General features: G+C 35.4%; 1 protein-coding gene across 1 annotated transcript; it reads left to right on the forward strand.

The window, feature by feature from the left end:
• The first annotated feature begins 1,013 nt into the window (after positions 1 to 1,013).
• Positions 1,014 to 14,260, forward strand: LOC106100695 (integrator complex subunit 6-B). The gene is made up of 17 exons (XM_013279678.1): positions 1,014 to 1,410; positions 1,508 to 1,585; positions 2,029 to 2,268; positions 2,894 to 3,074; positions 4,494 to 4,708; positions 5,112 to 5,291; positions 5,968 to 6,120; positions 6,511 to 6,741; positions 7,132 to 7,326; positions 7,866 to 8,075; positions 8,528 to 8,728; positions 9,236 to 9,461; positions 9,543 to 9,619; positions 9,708 to 9,816; positions 10,100 to 10,374; positions 10,706 to 10,835; positions 11,496 to 14,260. The coding sequence occupies exons 1-17, from the start codon at positions 1,294 to 1,296 to the stop codon at positions 11,711 to 11,713; spliced, it is 3,036 nt and encodes a 1,011-aa protein (XP_013135132.1). The 5' UTR covers positions 1,014 to 1,293; the 3' UTR covers positions 11,714 to 14,260.
• Positions 14,261 to 15,475: the final 1,215 nt, after the last annotated feature.

Here is a 15,475-nt window from a genome sequence, read left to right on the forward strand (position 1 = left end):
TCTTCGTTCACAGGCTTACCTTACAATTGTAATATTATTTAACAAAAATTTAACCAGATTCTGAGTTTGTACAACATGACACTGCCAATTGATAATAGGTCTACTTTTTTACAACAAAGTTCAGGGGCCAACGGACGTAATGAACTTTTCACTTTCTGTAATCTCACCAAAATCCACAGAAATAAAGATTGCTATTTATATTTACCTGAAAAGAACACTACTACTTACGTTATGTTATGTTACCAAAAGTCTTGTCTTTTATATAATTACTAAGACATCACTCAAAATCAATAAATTGACATTAAAATTTAACTGCAATAATTATGACCTAATTTATAAATCCATCACTTCGATTGTATAAAACCAATAAGTTGAAATAAAGAAAAACAAAAAGTAGAATTAATATTACATTGTGGCTTTAATGTTACTTCAATAAGCGTTATTGTGAAAAAAAAATCTTTATCTACAAAAGAATTTTGAACAGTTTGAAAATGCCGCCCTTTTCGATCAGGTCATGTTATTTTTAAACACAAAATCAAACATGCCTAGATTTTTAAAGCGTATCGGTACTTTGGAATTATAAAATTATTTTGTAAATTTACGAGGTAAGATTAGTGGATCTCAGAAGTTTATTATAAATTGAATCACTCATTTCATTACGCATTTATTACACATGCTTACAAAGCAGTGTTAACCAAATATGCATATCTCCCTATTTTAAATCAATTTTGTACTTTCCTGTTAAAGCTTAAAAAAAAATTAATTATAATGTTCCGTAGTGAAAATTTGTATTTAGTTCACTAATAAAATTATTCAAAATTATCAAAATAATTTTCCTTAAGTGTCTAGCCCATTAAATATCATCCAAGTTTTTTATAATTAGTTTTTGATTTTAAGAACGGAGTTTTTGAGGATTATGGAAAATAAAACCAAACTATGTTTAGTTCGTTATTAAATGTTACTTGATTATAACTTTATTTGATAGAATCAAACTGTTTGGCTTGTGGTAAATTTTTCGGCAGATATTACTATTAAAAGTGGCAACATTCCAGCGGGCGCACGATCTTTGCCGAACGTTTTTCTATTGGAGGCCGAGAATAACCGAACGTATGATTAGGTCACGTGGTACTTTTGGAGTCTTCGTGGCGTAGCTTGTTCAGCTGCTCGTCGAAGCGGCTGTCGGACGGTCGCCTCTCAGCGAGTCTGCGTACAATGTAGCGGCCATTTTTGTTCTTAGTTCATAATAGCGTGCGCATATTTTAATGTATTTAGATATTTAGGAAAATTTTCACGATGACTATAATAGTCTTTTTAATAGATACATCAGCTTCTATGAACCAAAGAGCTTATTTGGGCGGACGCCCAACGTTGCTCGATGTAGCCAAGGGCGCTGTGGAAACGTTCGTAAAGGTACGTGCAGTGTCATCGACTCTTCAACCGTTTCATTTTTATGATCGATTTGTTTATCGCGTGTTAGTGTATTGAAGTTATTAATTTCGTTTCTTAGGTTCGTCAACGATCTCCTGAAAGCAGAGGCGATAGGTATATGCTTCTAACTTTCGAAGAGCCACCCGCGAACATCAAGGTTAGTATATCAGAGTAAACACGTTTTTGGTAGATTTTCTTGTGATTGAAGCATCCATAAATACATAAACGCCGGTTAAGTAGAGTCCATACATGTAGCACTGATATCTGCAATCCAGAACATTTACATACTTTGATTGTGCGAAATTTATTGAAATATACAGCACGACGTAAACAGGACGATCCTCCGCCGTTGCTGCGTTCGTTCGCGATAGCGCTCGCGACTGCGTTCTCGTCGCACTCCTATTGGTCGAGGCAAATCACAACGAAATGGCGATTTGGGGGGAAATATGAAATTTTAGATATCCGTGTTACGATACATATGTTTGTTATTCATCGTGATCTCTACTCGTTTTTCGACGTATTGAAAAGTTGTGCTATACGAATTAAATAATTTTCAAACAAAAATTGATTTATTCTACATTCATAAAATTATAATTACAGGCAGGTTGGAAGGAGAATTTAGCAACCTTTATTAATGAATTAAAGAATTTACAATGTCTTGGTTTGACCACAATGGGTGCTGCATTAAAACATGCATTTGATGTCCTAAACATAAACCGCATGCAAACTGGTATTGACACATATGGTCAAGGTAGATGTCCATTTTACCTTGAGCCTTCTGTAATAGTTGTTATTACTGATGGAGGAAAACTTTCTAGTAATGCTGGTATTCATGAGGAAGTAAGTATACATGACATATTTAAAAGTATTCTGATTTTATTTAAATTCCAATTAGAATTCACTTAATTAACAGCTTGTTTACATATTAAAAAAATGAGGCCAAAGTGATTAGGTCTTCAATATTAAGTGCATCAACACAATTTGAATCTCATTTTTGATAAAATTCTTATAAATGGGTGTGGGTATTGTTTACAACTTACAACTTAATTTCCAACAAGGAAAAATAGCATCACTCAAGTCAGTTAATTTTTAACTTTGTCAAGTTGGCCTCCTATTTCAACATTAAAATATTTGTCATATCTTATCTTGTGGTTTGTAGCAAGCAACAGTTTGTGGGCTCACACACCTTTATCTAGTTTTTATTTTACTTAACTTTGCTTTTTAATAACTTGAAATATCCTTCACATTTTAGTGAATAATCCTTTTTTTTCTAATTGGGAGGAACAAGACATATCTTAAATGGTTTTAACTTTGTTTCTTTTACGTGGTGATCTATTGAAGTTTGATAACCATTTTCAAATTTAAGATATTTTTCATTAAAAAAAGATTATTGAGTTTTAACATTTTTTTTGTTTACCAAATAATAAATTGTAGTCACAGAAATTAAACCTTGTGGTACTTTCAGTTTAATTTGCCGATGAACTGTCCAATTCCTGGATCTGAACTGACTCGAGAACCATTCCGATGGGATCAACGACTGTTCTCTTTGGTGCTAAGGTTGTCTGGAACACCGGCGGTTGAGAGAGACACTGGCTTGGTGCCCTCCGACTCATCACCTATTGATGCTATGTGTGAAGTTACTGGAGGTAAGAAAGTTTGATTTATTATTCAATATTTTATATGATTGGAAGGGGAAGGGTGTGATTGAAATAGAAAAAGAATTATCCTCTTTTCTGTTTATCCTTTTACATAAGCATAGATAATATGTGTACCAAAGAATGTCTATGGTCAGACGTGACCTGCTTTGCGGCCTCAATTTGTTTATTTTTTTTTAATGTAAAGTGTTGATGCTGGCCATTTTATTTGTCCAACAAATTTTTGTTTAATACACCAATGCTAATGATCATGGATTCATTATTCATATTGTGTAACAAAATGTCATTGACTTGTTGTCTGGACGCAATGGGCTAAATGACATGACATTGGTTTAAATAAGATCTAATAAACTATGGGCTAAGATAAATTATCTTTATGATGATTGCACTTAGGGTATTTTATTAGTGTTTAGTTTTATGCAAATGTTTGACCTGAATGTTATTTTTGATAGAATCTGCAATTATATTTGTAGATAGATTTGATGATGATTCTGGTTACTGTTAATTATTTACTTCTAAATGTAATTTTATATCATTATTTTTTGTGTTTTTAATACTTATAAGGCTTAACAGTAAAAGTATTAATTGATATGAATCTATAGATATTTATATTGTTAATTAATTTGGTGTATAATCTATCTATTACCCGGAGATTTTCAGATAAATAAATTTTACAAATACTTTACAGTTGTAGATATTAAACTTGTAGAGCCTCACAAATAAATGCAGTATAAAGTTTAAATTAGGAATAAACTGAGTCTAGGGAAAATTTGTACTAATATTTGCTTATACTCAGATTATTCTTAAATTTAACTTTGTTTATTTATATAGCTGGTAGTGTAAAATTAATGAAAACTGCATAATACATGTAATCAATGAATACTATAAATAATAATTTGTAATTTAGTCACTAAAAATAAGCATACAATGAATCATGTGAATACATATATTAATTAGAAGGCAGTCCTTTTATGGAGGTCCTTGATATAGTCGAGTTAATTATATATTTTTTTACTTGTTCTACCTACAAACATAACTTGAAGTGACATATAATGAAAAAAAGTTGTGGACTTTTAAAGGGACTTTGTTAAGTTATATTAGTTGTTGTTATACAGTTATTGTTATATAAGTTATATTGCTTTACCATAATCTAATAAAATAACTTTTGTGACCATTTGTAAAAATGTTATAGAAAAAAAGTTTGTATTTTTGTATCTATGATATATTTGTGTATGTTATAAACTCAAAAACGAAAAGGCTTTCTAAGATTATTCTGCTATTAGAAAGCTACCATATTACTTAGTAATAGGCCATACTTAATACGAGATTTTACAACGAGGAAGACACACCCTGAAGCTTGTTTAGTGAAGTTAATAAATAGGTGAATAATATAGTTTGGTTGATTTTTAGGACGTTCATACTGCATCACCTCGCACCGTATGCTTATGCAGTGCATCGACAGTTTAGTACAGAAGGTACAAAGTGGAGTTGTCATTAATTTTGAGAAGATTGGTCCGGACCCACCGCCCATTGACGGCGCCAACAATAGAGATGGCACAGAACAAACTGACGATCTCGCTCATGAAACAGATAAAGATATAGATGGTGAAGCTGAAAGAAATGGGGTAAGCAGAATTGTTTTCATAACAATAATATAATAGTTTTTTTGCAGACGAAAATGGAATGTTTTCTTTTCTGGTTTGATATATCAGTTTGATTATTGACATTGACATTTTGATTTTTCACAATCCCACGAGTTTTTCTGCTTTAGTAACCTTCTTTTTATTTTCCAAATCTTTCAAATGTGTGATTAAACTGCCTTAAATACAGTCTACCTTGCCCTTAGGCATGTAGTCAATGAAGTTAATGTTTTTCTAAACTTATCCAAAGACCATAAGAATTATACATTATTTATTGGGGGAAGGCCTTTGTCCAACAGTGGGCAGATAAAGGCTGATGATGGCATGTGTATAAATGTCCATAAAGGGTACATTACTTTTTAAACATAGATGATTGTTTAAATTATAGCGTTGGAACGGAGGTCCGTATCAGTCTACGATCACAAGCCAGAGTTCAGGCGCGCCGCAAGCGTGGCACTCGTGCCGGCGGCTCATCTACGTGCCGCGGACTGTCTCACAGAAGGGCTTCGCTGTCGGCTTCTGGCCCATACCGGAGTCCTTCAGACCTGATCCCAACGCTCCATCATTGGTAAATATACTTTATATTTCATGCTTAGGATGTTATTGCTTAATTATACTAACTGGTCCCCGCGACTTCGTCTGCGCGAAATTAATAGCCACATAAACTGTGGCATATCAGACTGTGTTCTATGTCTATACAGCATTTCATTGAGATCCATTGAGGATATATCTTCTAATAAAAAAAATAAATCTTTCGTAACAAAGCTCTAATAAATTTAGTTCAATTGTTACATTTTTAAACAAAACACTACTGATAACATTTTATAACATTTAGCTGACTTTGAATAAGGAAAAAATATTAGGAAAGGAAAAACCTTTAAAAACACAAGCTAATACTTAATTAGTGATAATATAAACAATATTGAAATGCCTCTCTCATCCCACTGGGTTGCCTAGAAGAGATTACTTAAAGTAATAAAATCAACCTTACTTCTCAATTATATTGTAAACCCTAATTTGAGTAATCTATTTAATAATATTAAAAATGTGAAAGTTCAGATGGATAAAAGTTTGCGAAATTGCTCAGTGGACCTCAGTGTCATTTGGTATAAATGTAATAGGATAGTTTAAAACACACAGATCGTTTTTGATTTTTGTTAATTCCACGCGGACAGAGTCGCGGGCGAAAGCCAGTGATAAATAAATAACTATTTTATTTTCATAAATTGTATTAATATTTGCAGCCGCCGCGGTCCGCGCACCCCGTGGTGAAGTTCACGTGCTCCAGCCAGGAGCCCATGGTGATAGACAACCTGCCCTTCGACAAGTACGAGCTGGAGCCCAGCCCGCTCACGCAGTTCATACTGGCCAGGAAACAGCCCACTATTTGCTGGCAGGTGCGTTTATATACGTTCTATACTAATGTTATAAAGTGGAAAGATTTGTATTTTTGTATGTATTGAAATAACAAAAACTACTAGATGGCTTTCAACAATTCTTGCACCATTGAAAAAACTATGTTATCAGTGTCGTAGGGTATATTTCTACATTTTTTGATTTTACGTTGGCAAAGTCGCAAGCAACTGCTAGTTAATATACAATGGAACAAGGTTTTATAGGAATCTAATAGGAACACTTGGTATATTTTAGTATTTTGCAAGGATCTCGATTGCTCCAAACAGATGTTATTCCATTATCTTTATAATGAAAAAGCAAATAAACTTTGTCTTTTATAGTAATGTTGTGAATATTATATTTGTGTCTTATATGTAAATATGTGGTTGCAGGTTTTCGTAGCAAATAGCGGCTGTAAAAACTCTGAAGTCAATCACCCTTTTGGTTATTTGAAGGCGTCAACAAATCTGACGTGTGTGAATTTGTTTGTGTTACCATACAACTACCCGGTGCTGCTGCCGTTACTTGACGACCTGTTCAAGGTGCACAGATGTAAACCAACTGCTGAATGGAAGATGGCCTTCCAACAGTATTTGGATAGAATGCCATCGTACTATGTTGTGGTAAGTTTATATTTTTTACTTGCTTTTGCCCGCGACTACGTCCGCGTGTAATTAAAAAAAAAGAAACATAAGCAGGAGTTCTTCTAGACTATCCTCCACATCCATGCCAAATTTCAGCGAGATCAAACTCTAGTAAACATCCCATCTAAACTTTCGCATTTATAATGTTATACTAAGATTATAAAGAGGAAAGATTTGTATTTTTGTGTTATGAAAGAACTCAAAAACTACTGGGCCGAAAAAATTTCAAAAATTCTTTAGCGATACAGTTTTAAAATATGTAGTAATTGTTTAGCTTTTATATTTTTAGCGATAAAATGCGACATAAAATATATTACCTTAGCGATATTCGTATTATGTTTTTCTAAAATGAATATTTATAATTTCCAGCCACTTCGAAGGGCGTTAACGAAAATGGGCGCATCTGCGCCGTTGGTACAGAGTCTCATACCGGACACTCAAGACAATTCACTAAGTTTTTCCGTCTTAAATTATTTGAAGAGAATGAAAAATCAAGCTAAAATGGAGTTTGAGAAACTTTGTGCTGATGTTATCAACAAAGCTTCTAATGGGAATAATCAAAAGGTAAACTGAAATGTAATAACTGTATCACTACAATCAACATCTTTTTTTATAAATTGTGTAAAAAAAATTAAAGGGGAAGGGTCAAATATTGAAACGACACATTAAATATGAAACAGCACCCCAATAAAGCCACGCTTAAACTCTAAATGCCATTATTGTCTTCTGACATATTGTTTGCTTACAAAACGAGGTCTTTGAAACTCATTCCAGACTTTTGTGTATAGCATTACCCATTTAATACAGCCATTAAATCTTACTAATATTATAAGTGCGAAAGTTTAGATGGATGCAAGAATGTCCCAGCAACGAATATATACTTGTTAAAAATGTATTATTTTAAAAATAAACTTATATTATTATTTATTTATTTATTTATTATGCATGGATGTTTGTTAGAATTTGTAGCCTATACATCTACGGATCTCGATGCAATTTGGCAAACTAGATCATAATCTGAAGTAACACAAAGGCTGATTTTTTTTTAATTCCACGCGGGGGCGTCGCGGACGCAAATTAGTAAAAAATAAATACTTTTACAGGTATCGGAGAGCGTTCGCGTAATGTCGCGGTCTCCGCTGAAGAAGGAGCTGACGTCGCACCCCAGCCTGCAGGACAAGTTCAGCGCGCTGCGAGACCAGCTCAACGAGTTCGGCGGCTTCGTGGTGGGGCTGTCGCGCGGTCGCCACAAGCCGCACGCGCACACATACAGGAACCCCTTCGACATACAGCGCAGAGATCTGCTCGACCAGGTATCTTCACTAAATCAATTACATTGCTAGTTAAATGTAGTTTTACATTAGAGTTGTATTGTCTCGACTAAACGCGAATTGGACACGTTAACTTCAAAATTCATGGCTTGAAAATGAGTTTTATTCTGATCGAAGCGTCCCAAACTGATAAAATATTTAGGATTAGTTGTATTAAGAGCACCCGAAACAGAGGAGTATCAGGACTACATAATGGATATTCACAGTCTACCTACTTCTGTCTTCATATTTAAAGAGAATTTAAAAAAAAAGTTTTATCAGCAAGGCATAATTTTTTTTAGTATTCTTTGTAAACAATATAATATTAAATTTTGTAATTTACAGCAAAAGTAGCAATTATCTTCAGATTTTACCTACTAATAAGTTTAAATTCGATTTATATTAAAATAATGTCAAAAAACGATAGTTACTTTGCAGTATGTGTATGTGTGCAGGTGGTGCGCATGCGCGCCAACTTCCTGCAGCCGTCGCTGGCGCACACGCGGCTGGTGGACGAGGACAGCGCGCACTCGATGCCGGTGGCGCAGATGGGCAACTACCAGGAGTACCTGAAGCGCATGACGCCGCAGCTGCGCGAGATTGAGTCGCAGCCCGTGCGCCAGCACATGTTCGGCAACCCCTTCAAGATCGACAAGGTACTTTCTTCATCTTCATCTTGACGTGAAACAGCACCATTGTTATATTACCAAAAAAACAAAAAAAAAGAGTATAAAGTGAAATATTCTATTTCTAAAAATTAATTTTTACGTTATAAAAGACTATATAATAAGATTAAACTTTTTAAAGGTTTATGTATGTTTTTAAGGATTATGTATGTAGTTCTTTTGAATACAAAAAGGGATAAGTTGTATTACTCTAAAAATACAGTTTTCCTATTCCCCATTTAAACACAGTTAAAATGCAGTCTAAAAATCCGTTTAATGAGAATCTAATCGGAAAACTAAAGCCACCACCGCCCTCGATTACTAATAATAAATACTGTAGTGTACAGCTCACTGTTCACTACTTTATGACCTTTTGATTTTAAAATCAGATTTTAAATGTTACATTTTATCAAAGTTCAATCCAGGCCATTTTTCTTTAACAAACACCATTAGGAGTTGTCGAGGATGTTATATAAAGTAGATAATAAAAATTTTCAGCGCATGATGGTCGACGAAGCGGACATAGACCCTATGGGCGCGGTGCGTGGCGCCGGCGGCGGCGGGGCGGGCGGCAAGCGCGGCGCGGAGTCACCCCGCGCGGCGCCGCCCAAGCGCAAGGCGGGCCCGCTGCCGCAGCACGTGGTGGCGCGCCGCCCCTCCTCGCCCGCGCCGCCCGCCTCCCCCGCCTCGCCCGCACCCCCGCCGCCCGCCGCGCCGCACCCCGCTGCGCCCTACGCCCTGCCGCTGCCGCTGGCCTTCGCGCCGCCGCCTCCTGCCGCGCCGCTCTCCCCCCTCTCCCCCCACTCGCCTGTCACCGCGCGCCGCCCCGCCTCCCCGCTCGCGCCCGTGCCCTCGGACCTGCCATCGGGACGCCCGCCAGAAGTCAGTTTGTACACTTCACTCTCAACAGTCAGCTATGCTAGCTATGTTTTGGCTGCTGATTTTACCTCATTCTTTATCTGTTTTCCAGGAGCCGCCCAACATGGACACGGGAGGACCGACCATCACATTACCAGTTCCGCCTTCACCGCCTGTTACGCCTATTTTACCGCCTGTTATCAAACCATTCCTTAACGGAGGTATGTTTTTATCAATAAATTGTATTACAGTCTATACTAACATTGTAAAGTGGAAAGATTTGTATTTTTGTATGCATTAAAATAACACAAAAACTACGAGGCCGATTTCAACCTTTTTTTCGCCCTTGAAAAGATACGTTATCAGTGACTTACTATTTATTATTTCTTACTATTGTTAATTCCAAGTAGACGAAGACGCGAGCAACAGCTAGTTTATTATAATTTTATTGGTTTAGTATAATAATTTATTATAATATTAATCTGGTTTATTTTAAATTTTCAGATGCTTATACAACATTGGGCAGCAAGATGCCGCGGTCGCCGTCGCCGCCGCCGGAGCCCCCGGGCGCAGCTGCCGGCGGCGCAGGCGCTGCGGCAGCTGCGGGGAGCGCGGCAGCTGCGGGCGGCGCGGCAGCTGCGGGCGCGCCGAGCCCCGCCTTCAGCTCCCTGCTGCCCGTGGTCACGCACGACTCTCAGGAGCTGCAGATAAACGCGATACTGCAGGGCATCGCCGCAGAGAACGAATCTAACTCGCGAGGAAAGAAACGAAAACGAAAGGTAAATATTACTTTTTACTAATAATACGAACGCGAATGTATATATAGATGTATGGATGTTTCCTACCACGTAACTCCAGAACGGCTTCTTTTTTTTCACGCTGATGAAGTCGCGGACGACTTCAAGTGTAAAGGTAAACCATCGAAATGCCACCGTAAAATGTACTAAGAAAAAGGTAATATTTTATTTCATATTCGATTTAACCTAATAGAATAAGCTAAATTAATAGTTTGTGGTTACATAAACAACATTTTGATTTAAATTTATTGAATCAAATGAACAGCGTTTCTCTTTCTATTTAAAAAATAACGGCAATAATATTTATTTTCAGACGGAAAAGGCCGCGCCCGTGCAGTTCCTGCTGCCGCCGCAGCCGTCGCGAAAGGAGCTGGCAGATATAAAGAAACACAATCTCAACGTACGCTCGGAAGTGTACCGCGCAGTGAGAAGACCCGGCAGAGGTAAATAACACATTAAGAGCAGGCGACCTTTGACCAAACTATCACACGACTGTTGTGCGATTGTCGATTGTTTCGCAGACAATTCAATTAGTTGCAGAAGTAAAAATAGAGTATTATGCGCATCTGTATATAAGTTCATAGGAATCAATGTGAGACTAAACAGTTGTGCGATAGTTTAGTCAAACATGTGCGTGAACTCTATTACGCTATTTTTATTCTAATAAGTCTAAGGTAAATGCTCTACTAATAAGAATATTGCGAAATAAGGATAAAAAACAAAAAAATGGCCAAGTGGACATCTTAACCCGATTTTAATAATTTTCAACAGATTAAAAATTTAAATGCTTGTGTTATGTATTACAATAGTATTGCTGCTTATTTACTTAGATCATTGGTTAGTGGTTTAAAATAATTTTATCTAGATTATTATCGATGAATCTTCAGTCTATAAATTCGGTAACGTTCGGAATGCGAAGTGAAAGTTGCGTTCACTGTTGCTAGGTGAAAGGCGTCAGCTGTGTCATTGACTTATACTAATGAGGAACACACGTGAAATACACACGGCCTTGAATTATAATTTATTTTTTACTTTTGGACTTTATTTACTGTTCTGTAAAAGTAAATACAAAAATGTAGAATTATTGAATGTTTTCATTTCAGATTTTACGAAGTTATTCGAATATTTGAAGGACTTGAAGGGTAGCGTGGATGTAAAGAAGGAAGTGATACGTGATGTCATCAGTGAGTCGCTGCGGTTCAAGAGGAAGGGGCTTGCGAAGCTTCTAGAAGACTTCCTAGTGAGCCTCGAGAGGAACGGAAACAGCGGCTCGGTCGGCGTAAAAAGATTGAACTCTGTATACAGCGCCGGACATAGCTAGTGAGTGGACTCTAGTGTGTACAGCGCCGCACATAATGCACTAAAGTGTGTACAGCGCCGCACACAGTGTACTGGTGTGTACAACGCCGGACATAGTGCACTGAATTGTGAACAGCGCCGCACATAGTGTACAGGTGTGTACAATGCCGGACATAGTGCACTGAAGTGTGTACAGCAACACAAATAGTGCTCTCGAGTGTGTACAACGTCGGACACAGTGAATGCTAGTGTGTACAGCGGACGGACACAGCTAGTGAATGTGCTTGAGTGTATACAATGCTGGATACAACTAGTGCACACATGTGTACAGCGCTGAACATAACTAGTGTACACGTGTGTATAGCGCTGGACATAGTGTACACAAGTGTGTACAGCGCTGGACATAGTGTACACAAGTGTGTACAGCCCTGGACACAACTAGCGTGCACTTGTGTACAGCGTTGGACACAGTTCAAGCACTAAAGTGAATATTTCATAGACTAATCATAGAGTTATATTTGCAAGACTATTTTTTTTAAATAACTGAAACGTCTGCCTTACTCAATGTGACTATGATTTTATGTTAACGTCTTTTGGTATGAAAATTAAAATTTAAATTACGTTGTTGTCAAAAGTTTTTTAGCCTTTGTTAGTGCGTTGGAATGATCTCATTTTAATCAAATATTACATAAATTCGTGAATTAAAAACAGTAAAGTTAACATTTTTATACATTTCAAAGTATTTCAAGGACTTGGACATCAATTTTATTGGTGATAATTTAAACTTCTTTAGACTTTATGTGTTTTATTTCGAAATCGTCAAGCCAATTAATCGTTTACATAAAATCTTTCGTTATATTGAGAAGTGTGAAAGTCTACTAGTGAATTTTATTAGTGGATAAATATTGTTACCTATGCAATATGTTGATAGGATAATTTGTTTTCATATTGAAGCATAATTCGAATAAAGGTAAATTTATGACGGCCGTGGCACGATTTCATAAAAGAAATGCGATATTTAAGTATTTTCTAATATCATTGGACTTGAACAGTATTAATTTTATTAAAAAACATTACAATTTTGTCACGGTTGTTGTGTATAGTCTGACCAGAAATATGAAAATTCCCGCCGTTTTGCGGGTAAATGGAACTATACTCTTTGCGTACATTAGAAATCTAATGAAATGCCTCTGGGTCCGGATTTTTATATACTTGGCTAGGCTATATACATTCTCAGGACTCATACTAATATCGAAACACGTGAAAAATATGCTTTCTTTTTCTTTCTCTGTGTAAAAGAGAGAGAGAGCAATATTTTTGTACATGTTTTTTAAAGACATGATACATGATAAGCTCTGACAGTTCTAGAACATTCTATATTAAAAGTTGTATTCCGTTTGTAATGGAATAATATTTTTTATGTTAAATTTATTGTATTAGATACAAGTTTGGAACATTTTATTTGTTAAATTAAAAATTAAGGCCGTCAGAGCTTGAGAAAAACGAAATTTTTAAAGGATTTACTTCTACATTTTTTTATCAATGTCAATATAACTGAAAAACGAGTGCAGAAACATATTGCTATCTCTTACCTGACTGACAGAGGTAATGTTATTCTCGTGTAACTTTGTTTTCATGTATCCCATTGTGACGGCTTAGAGCCTAAACTATTGAACCAATTTGTACCAATAATGTGGCATTTGACTCATCTTCCACAGAGTGTTAGAAGGTATATTACATCTGAACAAAAAATGAGAAAATTGAAATTCTAAGACAAATAATTGTAAACTGGATTCAAATCTCATTATTTTATTTAGTTTATTTTAGTTTCTAAATCAAATTTTTGGTGTTTTTTAATATATTGGTCTTAGTCAGTCGAGTTAAGTTATGGTTAATATTTAATTAGAATGAGAGAGATAGCAATATGTTTGTGCAGTAAACTAAAGGCAAGAAAACTAGTGTGTCTACGCCGAGTCCTGAGTTTACCATACAGGGCACAAATATTAGCTTTTAATTAATTGAAGAATCTGTAATAAATTGAAACTCATCTGATGCAAGTCAGAATGACTCGATAACGTTTAGATCTCTATTGCAAGTTGTAGTGTAAGATATTACAAGTTTTGTTTGATCCATACAATTAATGCTCAAGTAGAATTCATTGAGTCTTGTTACAAAAATTGTGGTAAATGAAAACAAAGCAATACAAGAGTTGTTTGAGTGTTTTGTGAGGGAATGTTGGTGAATGTTCTGGTTATGTAAATAGCGTTGTACATAATAATTTTATTACAATTACCAATGAGAATAAATATATATTGTTTGTAAGTGCGCGTGACGGAGTGAAGCCCGAGAGCCATCGGTCCTTTTGGAATTTCTCTTTGTGTTCGTGTAAATTTGTAAATGAAGTTTGTGATACTAGATAAAGTTTTCACATTTTTTTAAGGTCTTAAATGCATTTAAATATTTGACAAGATGGATTCTGTAAGGGGCCTTTTGCTCTCAGCGTTGTATGGTCAATTGTAAAGTGTATATATCATTTTATAAATAAATTATAATCCTTATTGGATTTTTATCATTGTGTATTATTTCAAGCTATTTTATTTAATAAAAGTAAACAACGCACAATAGGCGACAGAATATACAAAGGGATAAGATGGACCAAATCGGATATTACAAAAATAAGAAGCCAGCAAGATTAGTTGCTAGGGTTAACAAAAAAAAACAAAAAACGTAAAATCGACTAAATTGGAAATCGCACGGCGAAACGAGTTTTGTTGTAAGCCTTAATTTAATTTTACTGAATCTTATTTGATACAAACTAAGTTTTTGTATCAACTTCCAAAATTTTTTTTGTTAATTTAATGCGTTTATATCGTAGCATTATTTCTTCAAGATATTTTTTTTATCAATAACGATGTTATTTCTTGAAATAAATTCGCACGTCTTTATTTTTATCGCGTCGCTTACACATGGCTGCCTCTCCATTAGACTATGAATTGATTGAGTACGGCATTCATCAGAGCGCGAAAAATCAGACATCGACCTGATAATTGTTAACAGATAGAAATGTTAAGACAATATTACGTTCCTAATTAACGATTCTGCGTAAACTTTTTTTTTTATTTTTTTTCTTTTATAATAAAGGTGCTGTCAACCTCAAAAAGTTCTATTTATGCTCTGAATTAAACTAAAGTTAGAACCTTTTGTCACCTAATAGAGAAATGTAGGAACAAAAATAAAATTCGGTCGTAACGTGAATGTTAAGATATTACTAAAGATGTAATAATAAAATAAAGATTAGTAATATTTAATAATCAATAATACTAATAATATAGCACTATAATGATTGTTAAATAATGGTTCCTCCATTTCATTTTATTTCATTGGAAATACTCTAGATAAGTGATAACAAAAAATCAAATAAACATAAAAAAAAATCCTTTCAATATCGCTCCACTTGTGCAAAGACAAATTGATGGATACGCGATTCCGTCGCTTCATCAATCAGTTTTCCTATTATTATAATTTTTTTCATTAATATCGTTTACAAAAATAAAGACGATATACGATTTCTTAACACTTAAGACGGAAATTTAAAATACGTAAACAAAGATAAAAAAAACATATCAAATGGTTCTCCACAAGCCTTACTTCGATCCATTGTTACGGATGAGTTATCCCTTCAAGTGATTAATCGGTTTTCTTATCTCAGGTTCACCCTGTCAGACTATCGGTTACTTGCGGCTAAAACTACGAAAGCGACAAGCCAATATAAAAACACCGCTCG

The sequence above is a fragment of the Papilio polytes genome, unplaced genomic scaffold (genome assembly GCF_000836215.1).
Source record: "Papilio polytes unplaced genomic scaffold, Ppol_1.0 DF824047.1, whole genome shotgun sequence".
In the NCBI taxonomy this organism is placed as follows: Eukaryota; Metazoa; Arthropoda; class Insecta; order Lepidoptera; family Papilionidae; genus Papilio; species Papilio polytes.